Source organism: Poecilia reticulata, chromosome 9 (assembly GCF_904066995.2).
Source record: "Poecilia reticulata chromosome 9, P_reticulata-male-v2, whole genome shotgun sequence".
NCBI classification, from domain to species: Eukaryota; Metazoa; Chordata; class Actinopteri; order Cyprinodontiformes; family Poeciliidae; genus Poecilia; species Poecilia reticulata.
Genome location: NC_088838.1, coordinates 5,198,980 through 5,214,079, shown reverse-complemented (window position 1 = coordinate 5,214,079; position 15,100 = coordinate 5,198,980). Strand labels below are relative to the sequence as shown.

The following is a 15,100-nucleotide window of genomic DNA, read 5'->3' as shown; positions in this document are numbered from 1 at the left end:
GAAAATCAAAGCAAAAATATTTTCTTTAAAGGTAGATTTGAGAAACAAAAAAAAATTTCAAGAGGGAATCTGAAGCTAGTTTTGATTGTAAATATCAATCCGATATTGATACCCACTTAGTATCAATATGATGAATAGCATATTGACTGAATAGCAACATGACTACAATACAATGATTAATACTGTCGACTAATTTGTCGATTCTGTTTTAGTTTGTTGCAAAATAAACATCAAATCATTTATTTTTATCTTTTTGTTTATTACACAATAAGTTTACTGAGAAAAATACAGTTCACTATACACATCAGAATTTGTCCAGATCTGTGCGACGCAGTGTAATGTGTCCAGAATCTCATGTTGTCTCATCATGGTGTTTGTGTTGATGTGTGTTCAGGGCTTGATGGTGGGCGTGACCACAGGAGCCACAGGAGGGCTGATGGGAATGACCCCGACGGCCAGCAGGATGATGACGACGACGATGATGAGGACGATCACGACCACGGCCACCATCAGCTTGACGTTCTTCCACCAGTAGGAGCGAGACACTTCATTAGTTGAACGTCTGAAATTATAAGCCTGAGCAGAGGAAATAACAAAAAAAAAGTGATTCATGTGTTTCTTGGAAGGACGAGGACGTGCTCTGTGAACGAATGTGTGTTTGAAAAAGAGAAGAGGAAAAAAAAAGTCCCTTTGGGATCCGTTAGCACCTTAGAAATCAGGCAGATGCTTCTCACCTCTTAATTTGTTTTTGGCTCTTTCCCCCCGAACCCCTCACCTAAATATATTTGCATTATCAAACAAATAATGTGTTAATTATCCCAAAGTGGTAAAATACCACACAAAGAGAGCCAGGGTTAAATACGGAAATTACTTTTCAAGTTTTATTTTCATTTATTAAGAGAAATAAATCGAATCCAAACCAACCGGACGCTGGTTTGGTAAAATGGTTTGAGATTACGTTTGCTGTGAATCAGAGCATTTCACTTTAATGTACAGCGGTAATGTTGTTTGTGGTCGTCCTGATTGAATTTAAAATTGTTGTTTTTAAAGCACAACATGACGGCGCCTCATCCTACCGACCTGAGCTGTTTGGTATTCATGCACCAGGTGGAACGATGAGCTACTGGTTAAAACTACTGTTGTCTGACTGATTGTGCCACTGTTATGTATTTTACCTTTCCTTGTTTGTAGGTGATGAATGTGAATGTGACTGGTGTCCATTAACTTGATTAGGACTGAGGCTCATCAGTGATGTCTGGTAGCTACATGACCCCAACCACACAGAGGAGCATCTGATCAGACGACGGAGAGCTGTTGGGTTAATGAGCTCATTCTCTTTGCGAGCTGCAATCATGCCCAACTAAAAAGCGCCTAATTAAAAGTTTGGTGGAGCAGAAGAAAAAGGCCGAACGTCATTTATTATTTTTAGCTCCTTGCTGAACTGGTTTGACTGTTGACTTTCGCTGCAATCACAGTTTTATTTCCTCCTTTTTAAATGATCTTATGAAAGAAAGAGTCCAAATCTCTGTGCGGTTTTAGGAAGATCTACATGTGACTGAAGACGCTGACCTTGTCTTCCAGATACTTGGACACTTCCAGGAGTTTATCCAGATTTTCTTCTCGGTGGAGGATCTGGTTCAAATTTTTCTTCATGATTTCCTTCACTTCATCTATCTGACTTGACAGGTCACTGGTCTTGTCTTTCATCTGCTGTGAATCATCTTTTTCTTCCATCTCCTGTGATGGCGGACAGAGGAAAGGCAGACCAGCTGAGCTACGTTTGTGGAAATCATTATTATTATTATGACGTCAAATTGCCGCATACAGTGAGTCTTAAAAAACTTGATTTCCTGTCTTCATGCCAACATCTATAGAAGCAAATGTATTAACCTTTCATTGAATGTAAATACATAATTATATAACACACAGTTATAATTACAATTTTCACTCACTTTTTTACCCTTACAGTCAGCTTGAAGGTAAAACATACAACACTTTGACTCCTATTGTTGGAGGAGGTCCAATATTAAAGTTCACTGGATGCTCTAAAATAACTAAATGTGACAAAAAGCAATGTCAAAATAGATTATATCCCATTTTGGATGTGCCTCCATTTTCTTTTTCCATGTTTTTTAATTTGGGAAAACTACAGATTTACATGGAATGACAGATTCCTTATTAAAAACATCTTTCCTGTTTTTTTTTTTTAACGGTCCTTTTTAAAATGAACAGTCACCTCAACACAGTCGGATTGAGCATTCTTTATCAGCTTTCACTTGACCTACAGACGTCCCTATGTTGGTCCCAGCATCACGATAAACACTGAAAATACTAATGATGTACATCATAACCAGGGAGCCTTAAATAAAAAATAGCCAACAAAAAACTAAAGAATCCCAAAACAAAAACAAACAGTATTACAACTTTCACAAGTCTGGAGAAGTCAAAGAAGTTAGAGAAATTGTTCTTAAATTTAGTAAAATGTATTTTTTTGTATATTCAGAGTATCTACTACCTATTTGGAAATCTAAGGTCAATGCTCTATAAGTGCACTCAAGTGAAAAAATAATTATCTTCTGCAGTGGCGCAACTACACATTATTCAGGTGGATGCAAAAACATAGATCAAATAACACCATATGCCTAAAATAACAGCGTTTTTTTTCTCACTTTTATGTTTATTCCCTGCCAGCAGCAGCTGTTTTGGAGTTGGAAAGCTCTCGCTTGAAGGATGAGAAAAAAAAATCTACATTGAAATCACCTGGCAGCTTCTGAATGCTGTAGCTCTGCAGATGTCAAAATAGGACATATTTTATATTGGTCAGCCACATAGAGGTAGCACTGAGCTTCAGTCTGACCACAGGGAAAGCAGGTGTCTAAAGAAATACAGATAATATGCAGTAACTTCCGAGAAGCTGAGTGAGAACTCTCCGTGTGTGTGTGTGTGTGTGTGTGTGTGTGTGTGTGTGTGTGTGTGTGTGTGTGTGTGTGTGTGTGTGTGTGTGTGTGTGTGTGTGTGCGTGCGCGTGTGTATGTCAAGTTTGACACTACTGAAAAATAACCTGCATTCTTTAGCAAAGTGTTGGATTGGAAGGAAACCACACACTAGAAAATAAAAATCCCACAGTAATCCCACAATAATGAAGAATTACCAACTCATCCTAAAACAAGATTTTTCACCACTAGTGCATCTATAACGGATTAAAAGCTCTACGTCATCAAAACGTTGTACGGGTCAGTTTGGATTTCCTAAAGTTAGAGCAAAACGAGGTTACTTTTCTACTTGATCAGGAAAATAACCTTTTAATCTGACGGTATTACATTTGTCCAGATCGTTTATTGCGGCTCAGAGACAAACTCAAAAATAAGAAACGATGCTAACAACAATATATATTTCAAACAAAAAGCAAAGTGTCCAGTTTTACCATTCAGTTCATTTTAACGTTCAACCATCATAGACTTAATATATTCTAATAACATTAAGTATCATTCAGACTTGGTGATGGCAGGCTCTCCTGCCACACAGAAAGAACATTTATGGTAAAATCTGTTTCCTGTCGGGAAAAAAGTTACACCCAAAGGAATGACGGAGAGTAGTTTACAGAACGGCAGCAGCAGACTGCTGAGGACGCTGCAGTGGGATATCGCAGTAGTTTGACCTCAAACGTCATTTTCCAATCATCCTTGGACACGAGGAAAACTCAGCGTCCCACATCACTTTTTAAAAGCTGAAAATGAAGCTGAGTTAGTGGCTGTTTGTCACCAGCTGCTGACATTCTCTGTGTTTTTATTTCACAGATAGATCTGTTGCACATGATGGCTCTGACAACCAAAACAAATATGAATGAGTGCATTAAATAGTTTTTTAAAGCAATAAAAAAAAAAACTATCTCAAAAGTGCAATAAAATGTATAGTTTCTTTAGAAATTAAAAAAAATATATAGTATTTTAAATTTAAGTTTATAAAATAACAATTGAAGAAATGATCGATGAACAGAGACATTACGGGAGCACTTTTGTCTTAAAGAATCTGCCTATCACTCATTAAAAATGTACAGTGTAGTGCCTTGTTCCAGAGAAATATCGGTAAAAACAAAATCTTTGAAAGCTCTGCTGTTCTTTGCTCTAAAAAACATTGAAAGGTTTAATACTTACGACAGCTGTCATTGTCTCTGGCTCAGTTCTCTGCTGAAGTTACTGTAAAGATCTTCTGATGTTGTGTCTGGAACTTCCTGGAGAACAGGTTTTTAGGTGATCCTATTCCTCATTCATTTGGACATGTGGATTATGACTCAGACCACTAGTGGAAAAAGTTAGCGTCGGGCCGGGGGGCGGGGCCAATGACCGGGCCCCTCACGTGTATCACCTATGCTGCTGTAAACAGTTGGGGGGTTGCGGTGCGGTATGGGCCGCGTTTCTCGTTTAATTTTTACCCAGGAAGCACATTGGCTAAACCTTGAGTCAAACAGTCACTGGGACTGACTACTATTCCATTGAGGGACAGTAACTTTAACATTACATACACCTTTCTGAACAGGCGAGGGCGCACTTTCTCCGTCTATAATCAGACATTAAAGCGACCTGAAACCATTCCTCCCTGGCACCTCCGGCCCGGGCCGGGGAGCAGCCGCCCCCTCACCCCCCTCTATAGCTCCGCGCCTGACTCAGACGAATGCCCAGAAAAATAACTAGTCATCAAGGAGGATGAATATTAAATATTTAAATTCAGTTTTATTTTAAAATACTGTATTAATCCCCGAGGGGAATTAAATGCAACTTACCTTTATGCAACTCTCGCAGAACTCTTGAACAGCCGACCTGCCTCAACAGGAGTTCTCATGTCATTTCTTGATTTAATGAAGAATCCATCTTTTCTCCACAGGTCCTACAGTAGTTCCCAGACCTTTTTTTATCAGGTTGTTGAGCCTTTTTAGATCCATGGCTCTGATGCTGTAGCCCCAGTAGATGACAGTAGAGAGGACACTCAGACCACAGCAGGACTTCCTAAAAAAAGACAAAAGACCAATTACGTTCTTCCTACTCATTAACTTTAATTTATGCAAATTAGATGTAAACCTCAGTTAAATTCGTATATTTGTCTTCGGTGAATGCTTATCATAAGGCCTAATGCAATTAAAAGGTATATTTAAACTTTAGCCATCATTCACATATTAAATGTTTATCTAATTGAATGCAAACCCATATTTTCAGCCAAAATAAAAGTTCTGGAGAGTGGATTTAAGAGTTCAAAAAGTGAGCCTACCTATAGCCCTGCTTTTCCTTATACGTTTCATATCAATAATAGAGAGAGGATGCAGATATTGGCAGGCTCAGAAATTAAAATACATTTCCTCTTACATTAATAGACTGGACAGTTATGGGTGATATCAAATTTTCTACATAATGGCCAAGTTTTCTCATGCGTTAAGCAATTATGGTGTTTAAAGGAAAAGCGGGGAATTTCAAATCATTAGCGGAGAACATATTCATTTGACTGTAAAACGTTCGACTCATATGTCTCAAAAAAGATGTCAAAACTGTATTTATTTCAATTCATCTGCGAAATAAACTCACCGTTTTAAGGCTTATATGGTTAAGAAACATGATAATGTTACGAATACATTTAAAAGTTACCTCTTTGGTCAGACTTCAGTCCGTTTTCTCGTCAATATGCGAGTTCAGAGCGATGCGCGTTCCCGCGACAAGGACATGCAATTCTCGGCAGGAATGCGTTTCTCGGCATAACACCTGTCACATGTGTGAAGCTGCGACACGGCATGCGGAACCAGAACGAGCAGAGACGGCACACCGGCACCGCTACCAGGTCGCCATCTTGAGGCAACACGGTGAACAACAAACAAGTTTCAAACAACCAGGCTGAGGTAAATACTATTTATTGACTTCATCAGACAGTAAAACCATTAAACACCAGAAACGCTGGCGAGCAGCTACACCACACAGCTGCTCTGCGGCGGTCTGCCATCAGGACAGCATTTATCCGGGCGGCATCACTCAGTCAAAATAAACAGGCTAAGAGAATAGAGGCTACTGCATCCCACAAACACAGACAACAGCTATAATACACTCAGAAAGAATTTGTTCCAACACATTCTGCTTTTTTATACAATCATCTGATAAACAGCAAAAAACAAAACAAAAAAACAGAACTGTGCCATTTAATCAAAAATCAGTATAGTTTATTTTCACAGAAATATCTAGGAATCATTCTTGATTTCATTGAATAAAATAAAGAATTAAATAATTTGGTTCTAATAATTAGACACTTTCTGCAAAGACACTTGTTAACAGTAAATATACACATTAGTGAGAACTATATACAGTTGATAATTTGATTAATTTTGACCTCTATGAAGCTAGCCAGGTGGTGGGGCAGCAGATAGAGGTGGGCCTGAATGTTTTAGAAATAAACGGGCAGGAAACGGTCTGTCCCAGCTGATAGTCTGGAAGGGCCTGGTGATGCGTCCCACTTGTTCTCAACATGTCAGGCCTCTATTCTGTAACAGATGCTTGAATGTAAAAAAAAAAGAAAAAAGACATTCATCGTACCAACATCAGTCGTTGGTTTTAGTTGTGCAGATTTTCTTTCGTGTGAGTGTAAAAAAGTAGATTCTCCTTTAATGAAGTTAGTGGTAACATTCAAGATCTAATGTGCGTCTCGTAACACGTTGGGTAAGTTTCTCCCAGTTCATAAGCATATCTTTGGAAAAGTCAACATAAACGATGAACTATGGAAAATAACAATCTACAATCATTCAGATTAACTGTTAACTAGCTACAGATGGAGAAGACTGAGGGGCTTCCAGTAAAAAGAAAAAGGAAAAAAAAAGATAGAAAAGGAAAGATAACTAATTTATCTGGTTTTATTTAAACTGTTTCAAAGAGTTTATCATTAAAAGTGCCTGTAACAAAAGCATGAAAGTAACCTGAAGAAACAAAGAAACCTTAAATATTTACCAGAAGTAGTAATAATGTTCTAGGGTTAATATATTACTCGGTATTCTGTGTTTACGACTTCGTTGCGTCTCGTTGGACGTGTTGTGTGCCTTCATGGTTTCTTGGTGGGAGTGACTACAGGACCCACAGGCGCACTGACGGGAATGACGCCGGTGGCCAGCAGGATGATGATGAGGATGATGATGAGCACCACCACCACGATGACGACGATCAGCTTGACGTTCTTCCACCAGTAGGACCGGGCCACTTTGTGGGAAGTCTGCTTGAAGTTCTGAGCCTGGGAATGGAGGAACATGAGAAGGATCACCCAAAATGTCAGCATTCTCCACACAAACCCCAGGCTCCATTCTGCTGCAAGCTACAATTCTCAGACATCATGTAGATGATTCAGATGCTCAAATTAAACAGAAGTTTTCCTATAGATGTCACTGGATGAGGACACATTGACAGGAAAAAAGGCTGGCAGCTCCAGGATTGTGCTTTAATTCTTTAGGACAAGCAAATTGTCCTTCTTCTTGGTTCATCAATTATCAGTGTTCTGTTTTTTAATAAAATGAAAAGACAATAGCTGCGCTCCCACTGACTATATAGTTGTGCAAATTGATGTTTTGAAAATAAATTTGCTTAATGGAAACTGCACCTTTTTTCTTTGCATCATACAAGTCACGTGATCAACAATCGGATGTGAAAACCACAAAGAAGAAGGCAAGGAGGAGCTGGTGGATGATGGGGCTGCATGTTATTCGCCAACATTGTGTAAACAAACTTATTTGCACATAATTTTAATCACATTTTTTTATTTAATGGAAATGCATCTATTGCAAAATTGTGTTTTTTTGACAAATTTCTCTGCTCATATGTAATGGAAACACAGCTAGTGAAAGATTTTTCATAGTTCTTCCCAATCAAAATGGCTTCTTTATTTGGATAAGTTTAAAAAAAAAACATATAATCAGGGCGTTTGTGTGGACTTTTGATGACTGAATCCATATACACTCTTTAGACTCCCGTCTATAGTGGCTGATTGGTTTCACTCCCAGAGACTTCAAGTGAACCTTTAATGAATACCAAAATCAAAATGTGACATGGGTTGAAGCGTACTGTGTAATGAGACATTTGATCCTGAGGCAGCAAGCTGTGGGGTTAATGAGCTCATTCTCTTTCCAAGGTGGCTGACTGAAACGCTCTCCATTAAAAGTTGCATTCAACAGAAGAATGATGATGACACTTTATTTGCCTTTTCCCCCCATACACTGTGTCTAAAACATCTTGTTCAGAGTTGTTCATAATGACTGCCACTGTGATCATGGCTCAACAATAAACCTACACAGTGGAACTCAAGTGTTTCCGATAAACCAGAAGGAGAGCAAAAGTATATAACAATAAAAATATGGCGGCAAGACTGACCCCTGCTTGAAGATCCTCCGACTTGCCCATGAGGTCGTCCAGTCTCTCTCCTCGCGCCAGGATCCGGTCCACATTCTGCGTCATGATGTTCTTCACTCCATCCACCTGATCCCTCAGGTTCTGGACCTTGTCCTTGGGCTCTGGTGCGTCCTCGATTCCTCCCCGCTCCTATGGCAGCACAAAGTACACAGAATTAGCTGAAATACATCAGTTATCATCAACTTTACAATGTCAATGTCAATGAGGACTCGACATTCTTCAATGACAAATTGCGGTTGTTAGACATTCTCTGCATCAATACACATTTCATCCCATTTTATCGCATGTACTAGACCCAATAAATATGCTGCAGTCAAATATATAATATTATTTGTGCACTCAAATCCTTGGTGCTCTACTCTCACCTATTTCCAAGAAATTGTGATGGTTCGAAACTCAAGCAGCACTATCAGCGTAACTATTTAAACGTATGCAGTCTTATTTCTCTTCAAAAGGCCTGTGGGCATCTCTGGACTAAGATTTAAACCCAATACAACTGAAAATAGATCATGTATTACAGAATAAGCACAAGACTTTGGACATGCAGGATAAACTTATCTTCACAGTCTACAAATCTTAAGGAGTTTTACGTTAAGTGTCTGGTTAAGAAAAATAAAATAAATAAATCAAAGTACCACCCAAATTCATGCAGAGATGCAGCAAAGTACAGGGAAGAAATCTTTAGAGCTTAAATAACAACATTACAAAACTCACAATGTGCTCACCATAATACACAGAGTAAGATCTATGTATTATGCAGTGATTAGTCTAAATGTGAGTAGGCAGATTTACACATTTCATAGACGTCTCTCCGTTAACAGATATTGAAACGGCTGTGACATCAACACAGTCAGAACATTAGTGAAACAATGGCAATTAAATCTTTCAGCGTCAGCAGAAAAACTATGTTAGTTTTATAGAGAAGACTGAACTCAACAGCAGGTGATAAAACATCTCAGCATTCATTGGCTGGTTTAACAGATGGGGTAATCTGTAGAGCTACACATGGTGCAAACACATAACTGCTAAAAAACAAAAAAAATCTAGTTCCTCAAATTGTCAACCATAAAGGTCAGTAAAGGTGAGTTGTGTCAAAAGCCCAACATTATACAGTCTAGCCAGGTTTCACCCAACTGTCCATGGGAGATTTCTTTTTAATTTCTTCAACTATGTGGGAAATGACCAGGAGTGTCTGAGCTGCATGGAATGTAGCTGTAGTAGACAGTGGTAATGCCATCTATTCAGACTCATCTCTGTAAGACACTTCTGGCAGCAGAAACCCAAGAAGTTGCTGACCAGATGGGAGGATATAGTGAGACGAGGTTGAGCTGTAGTCTCATGGTACGATCATCTCAACAACTAAATCCAATATAGTTCAAGAGGATTTACTGACACTAGAAACAAAAACTGATATTGTGAGGTACCTGTTTCATATTAAACTAAATTATTCCTACTGCTACTAAAATAATACAGTACTGATTATTACAGGGACCAGGTGTAGTTTTCAAAGTATCATATTTAGTATGATCTGAATCACTGAATTCATTGCTCTATGAGAGAAAACAAGAAGCCTAATTTCAGACAGGTGACCAGCAGTGTGCAGCAGTAACCGAGGTATTCAGTGCAGCTGGAGAAAAGTCTTCAGGTCTAATTTAGCAACTTTATGCTGGTGGTAACTATAACAGTGTAAAACAAGGAGTAAATATCCGCCAATTTTGAAAAGTTCCGAATTTTCTAGAAAAAAACTCAAATTTTGAGATTAATCTCAGAAATATTCTAGAACAAAACTTGAACATTTATGAGTTTCAAGTCAAAGATGTTTTCTTGCAAGTTTGTATGGCAGAAATGTACTCTTCTTTTTTTTAAATATGCAATGTCCCTAATACACCACTTTTTTGTTTTAGTTCTTACTGTCAGAACTAAAATAAATAGTCTTAAAAAGGCATCATTTTGGACAAAACCACTTGAAACAAAAAAAAGGCTTCAATTTGTTCTCAACTAGAATCCCCATCCAAAAGTTTGATTTATGGTACATCCATTTAACACCATTATGTGAGACAGCTCAATATTTTAGCTGTCCCTTAACATTAATAGCTTTTCAGCCATTTGCCATATTATTGATATGAACTTTGTTTTTAAGAAAAATACAAAATTTGAGTTTGGAATCTACCAAGGAACGTCTGGTTGCTTTACAACGAACCAACTTCACATGGAAAAGCCCAATTGCTGAAGAATCCCTTTCATGCATGACGGGGTAAACATTCATTCAAACTCATCATAAATATTCAGACAGACCTTTAGAAAACATTCACACCCACCGAAGATTTGCCATCCACTAAATATGACCTACTGATTTGTATCGTGTTGCCATTTTCAGATCACTGATCAAAACTCTTGAATGCGGCAGCCGACCCCATTGAATGCCAAATAATTTTTTCCTGGGGTTGTTTGATATGGTGTAAAGTAAACTCATTTTTCAATGCTGTGGGTGTGAATTCAAAGCAGAAATGGCAGCAGGTGTGTGTGCGCGCTCACACACCTCCTTATCCCAGAAGACGGCAGCAGCCTCTAAACAAAGCCGTATCTAGGAAACAGAGCAGGTTTTTCCTGCGTCATCCGTTGTCTGACTGATGCTATCCTCCGTCTTCATGCTGGTCTCATCTCAGTTGCAAGTTTTATAGATTTTTAATAGCTTCATTAGTTAATGCTTAACTGTATGTTATTGTTTTTATTTTTTGCTAAATCTCATGTCCACCAAGGAAGGAGCGACATCCAACCTTACGTTTTATTCGCCTGACACACAAACCTAGCTCAGTCCTTTCCTGATCTCTTCACACCAATGACTCCTTCAAGGCACACTGCATGGCTGACGGCTATCTCTGTTCACAGAAAGAGGGGCATGTCTCCGATTCATGGAAAGTGGTCTTGGTATTCCAGCTGAACTCAGTAACTCATACAAAAGCCTGTGAGATGATAGGAGTGCAGTTATTTAGCTTATATCTTTATATAAACTGAAGATATTGGAGTAAAAAAAAAGCCTAAGACTACAGTGTGTGTTTCTCTGCTGCTCTGAATGCAAAGTGACTGATTTCCCTTGTCCTTGTTAGCCACATCTCCAAATCCTAACTGTCTGATTTTACTACCCAAATGTAATAAGTGCCAAGCTTTGAATAATATAGAGGTAATGAATGTGCTCTGAGATTCTTTATGGTCTAAATCATAATAAATAGTCCCTTTTGTAAAGAAAATTAAAACGTTTGTTACATAAAAACGCCTTTTTAAAATCTTGATAACACTTAAGCAGTTCCTCGTTGGTTTGCATTAAATGTTTTTACTATAAACTGTTCAGTAACTTTATAATTCTAGATATTAAGACGACCAATGCTACTCTGTGGCATTAGCAACACAAACCAAGGGTTTGTTAGTGTTAGCCAGGTAGCCTTGGTCAGAAATATTCAAACATAAATATTCAAACAGACCTTTGAGATGAAGAGGAAGACAGAGAACCAGGAACAAGTTATGGTGGTCAGCAGTGATGTGCGGTAAGGTTCATGACCTGTGAGCCACCAACTCCTCTGGAGTCGGATTTATTAATATATAAAGTACAATTTGATTTGTTGTTGATTTATTTATTTCAAAAGGGACAAAGTATGATCAGAGTTAGCCATAAAGGCTAATTTTCATCTGTACTCCCTCCAGGTACAATCAATGTAAATTCAATAGATTACCGTGCAACAGACAACTGAATAATCTTCAACAAAAAGGAATAATAATGATAAATAAAAAGCAATTTTTTTATCTAAAATGAGCATATTAAGTTACAAATATAAAAAGAATATCAAGTCATATAGCACAAAAGTTCACCACAAAGTTGTGCAATACAATACAGAGAAAAACAACTTTATTTTAAAGAAATAAAGATTTCTTTAAAACCTTTTAATTATCCTTTAATCAATTTCATGGTGTTTGGCGATGTGATGGAAAAAAAAAAAAAAGAATATTCAATACATGGTCAAATTGTTTATTTTTTTTACTTAAATGTTTTCTTTGGCTAATCTCTCTGTAATGTGTATCATTTACCAATGAAGTCAAATCTGGAAATGAAATCAGCAGCAACTTAGTCAAACTCCAGCAACAAGGAAAACCTGTGGAGTTTGTTAATTGTTTTCAGTGAAGCTTGAAGGGACAGACTGACTAACAGATGTACAAAATATATCCATTTAGATCCCAGAAATGAAAATAAAAGGTTTATTGCTGCAGCTATCTCTGGGTTTTAAAACACACAGCAGCCATTTTTGTTTTTGACATCAGGTCAGCTGAGTTATCTCAGATTTTCCCCTGATAATTTCAACTTTCTGCTAATTTTCAAATGAAAACAATACTAATCTGCTCCTTTCAACCAAACACACTGTAACTTTAGACTGAAACTTTAATTGTAAAAGAATACCAGGTAAAAATATTCCATCTCCTACTGCCACTACAGTCGTTTTAAAATCTCTCCTAAAAACTGGATTTATTGAGGTGAAGCTTTAGAAATGTCATAATGTTTGAGAACCAATTCTTCCACCACCCCACTTTATTTATAGTCATTACTGTACATAGATCTGTGGTTGATGCAGACAAGAAAATATATAAATCATAAGCTGTTCTATGTAAATTATTAAAACGTGAAAGGTGAATTGCGGCAGATGTCACGAAATGAAGGTAATAATTTTGTAGTATTTTTAAGTTTAGTCTTTTGGGAACTGCAACTTCAGCCACTAATATCAAAGGAAGTTTGATATACGGATTCTCGATTCATCACAGCTTTGCCTTTTAAATTAAACACAACTGAATGATTTACTTCAGTTTCTATTGGAAGTTGGAGAACCCCTCCCCCACCCGTTGCTGCTTACTGCCAGTCAGCTGGGTGAACAAATTCTTCTGCATGGCTTGCAAGAAAGATACATTGTAGTATTAGAAAATATTTCCACTTGTAAGAAAAAAATAAAAAAGAAACAGTCACGGTTGGGGAAGCTAAAGGACAGCAACTAATCACTCATGTTTTAAAACTGGCAGCATATCTGTAAAGCAGGTATTATTCCAAAATACCAGCTTTATCGAAATAACAGCATGTCGTACATGTTTAGTGGGTTTATTACGTTATTTTGTCTTTACCAAACTTAATAACAGTTAAGTGGATACAAGTATAATTGACGTAATTTGCCAACTGTACCTGTCTGCCTTTGGGCACAGAGAGGTTTGTTTTCAACAGTCCCAAAGAGTGGAATTTAATAGAGCTGGACGCACACACTCATTGGGAGAAAACTATTACATATATTTGTTTAAAATGAATTTAAAAAATGTCAATGATATCACCGCAGCAGGTTATGTGAAATGGATAAATTTTTTAGTGAGAAGTTTTTAGTTTGAACAAAAATAGAAAATAAAAAATACTTCAACGACGCAGTTATTGGTGAGAGCTGGCCATTGGGCGGCATTATTGGCCATCTTTTTTTTTTGTTTTAGCTCGGCGTCGCAAGAACTTTCTTCCTCTACGTTTAAAAGTTAATATGAGTGAGCCTGTTTTAATTCTCTCTTCCTTCCATTGAATCTGTTTTCTCTAGAAATGCACCTGTTGCCTGTATGGCGGCCAGCAGTGGCATCGAAAGGTTCACACTGAGCAACAAACAGAGGCTTCAGCCATTATTCTCATCACCTACCGGATCATAGTCCATCTTGTTAGAAGCAAAAGTCCTCTTGCTCGCAAATTGGTGGTCCAACTTTCAATTGAACCCTGTTGCGTTCACTTAAGACCTTTTTAAAAGCCTGGTTTAAAATGAAAAAGTTTAATACGTTCAAGTTCTAACTACGTTTCCTTCTTCAAGTTAACTTCCTGGTAGATGTTTTTTTTTTTTTTTTTCCCTTCTGACTAAATTCCTCCGCGTCGCCGGTGTCAAGTGAACCGCATCACAATTTGCTTCCTCCGTCACATTAAAATACGCAACCTCGCAGCGATATACGATTTGTTTCTCGACGAGAAAACACTAAAATAATAAGGTCATTTAAAGTGTTTAAACTGTTTAAAGGGCTAATGGGTGAAGCCAACGTTTTATGGCCATTATCTACACCTTACGGCGAAATTAAAATGCTTTTATTTTGAAACTGCACCTGTACTTCTCTCATTGTCGTAAAATACACCTGAGCCACTCCTACTGTGGCGTCACACTCAGATGTTGTTCCCAGCACATCCTAAATGTGATCTTACTGAGTCATAATTATTGAGTCATAAACTCTCCTGGAATAAAGCATTGTATTTTTCTCTGTAGGAAAAGCTCAGTGCTGTGTGTTTTGTCATCTTTCATTTTTAAGCAACAGTACTGAACGGAGGTCTACAGCAAAAGGCAAAGAGCTTAGACTTACAGGAATTTAAATTACTAGGCAAAAAATATATTTCGTTAAAAAATAAATGGGAAGATTGAGAAATAAATATGTATGAGGATGGACTCTGTTTATACAGGTGGATAGAATCAATACTTTTTTTAAGTTAAGAAACATTTGTGGCAATTATGTCACTATTTTGTAAAAATAAAGACAAGCATAAATCTGTAAACAGTTTGAAAGAAGATCTCAGTTGATCCAGATCTGCATAAATGTGGATCCCTGGACTGGTGTTTTGGTGCCTTTTTCATGAAAGAAAA

The 15,100-nt window shown here is 37.6% G+C and overlaps 2 protein-coding genes across 3 annotated transcripts; both read right to left on the bottom strand.

Moving 5' to 3' along the window:
* Nucleotides 1-69: 69 nt before the first annotated feature.
* On the bottom strand, nucleotides 70-5,852 carry LOC103469538 (vesicle-associated membrane protein 8-like). 2 transcript variants are annotated; one of them, XM_008417280.3, is made up of 4 exons: nucleotides 5,634-5,852; nucleotides 4,781-5,003; nucleotides 1,570-1,737; nucleotides 70-576 (listed from the first exon to the last, which is right to left on the bottom strand). In XM_008417280.3, the coding sequence occupies exons 3-4, from the start codon at nucleotides 1,732-1,734 to the stop codon at nucleotides 391-393; spliced, it is 351 nt and encodes a 116-aa protein (XP_008415502.2). In that variant the 5' UTR covers nucleotides 1,735-1,737; nucleotides 4,781-5,003; nucleotides 5,634-5,852; the 3' UTR covers nucleotides 70-390. The 2 variants fall into 2 exon arrangements, with proteins under 2 accessions (XP_008415502.2, XP_017162116.2); XM_017306627.2 differs by lacking the exons at nucleotides 4,781-5,003; nucleotides 5,634-5,852 and adding an exon at nucleotides 4,155-4,360.
* A 25-nt stretch (nucleotides 5,853-5,877) lies between these two features.
* Nucleotides 5,878-14,338, bottom strand: vamp8 (vesicle-associated membrane protein 8 (endobrevin)). The gene is made up of 3 exons (XM_008417281.3): nucleotides 14,123-14,338; nucleotides 8,382-8,549; nucleotides 5,878-7,251 (listed from the first exon to the last, which is right to left on the bottom strand). The coding sequence occupies exons 1-3, from the start codon at nucleotides 14,135-14,137 to the stop codon at nucleotides 7,066-7,068; spliced, it is 369 nt and encodes a 122-aa protein (XP_008415503.1). The 5' UTR covers nucleotides 14,138-14,338; the 3' UTR covers nucleotides 5,878-7,065.
* Nucleotides 14,339-15,100: the final 762 nt, after the last annotated feature.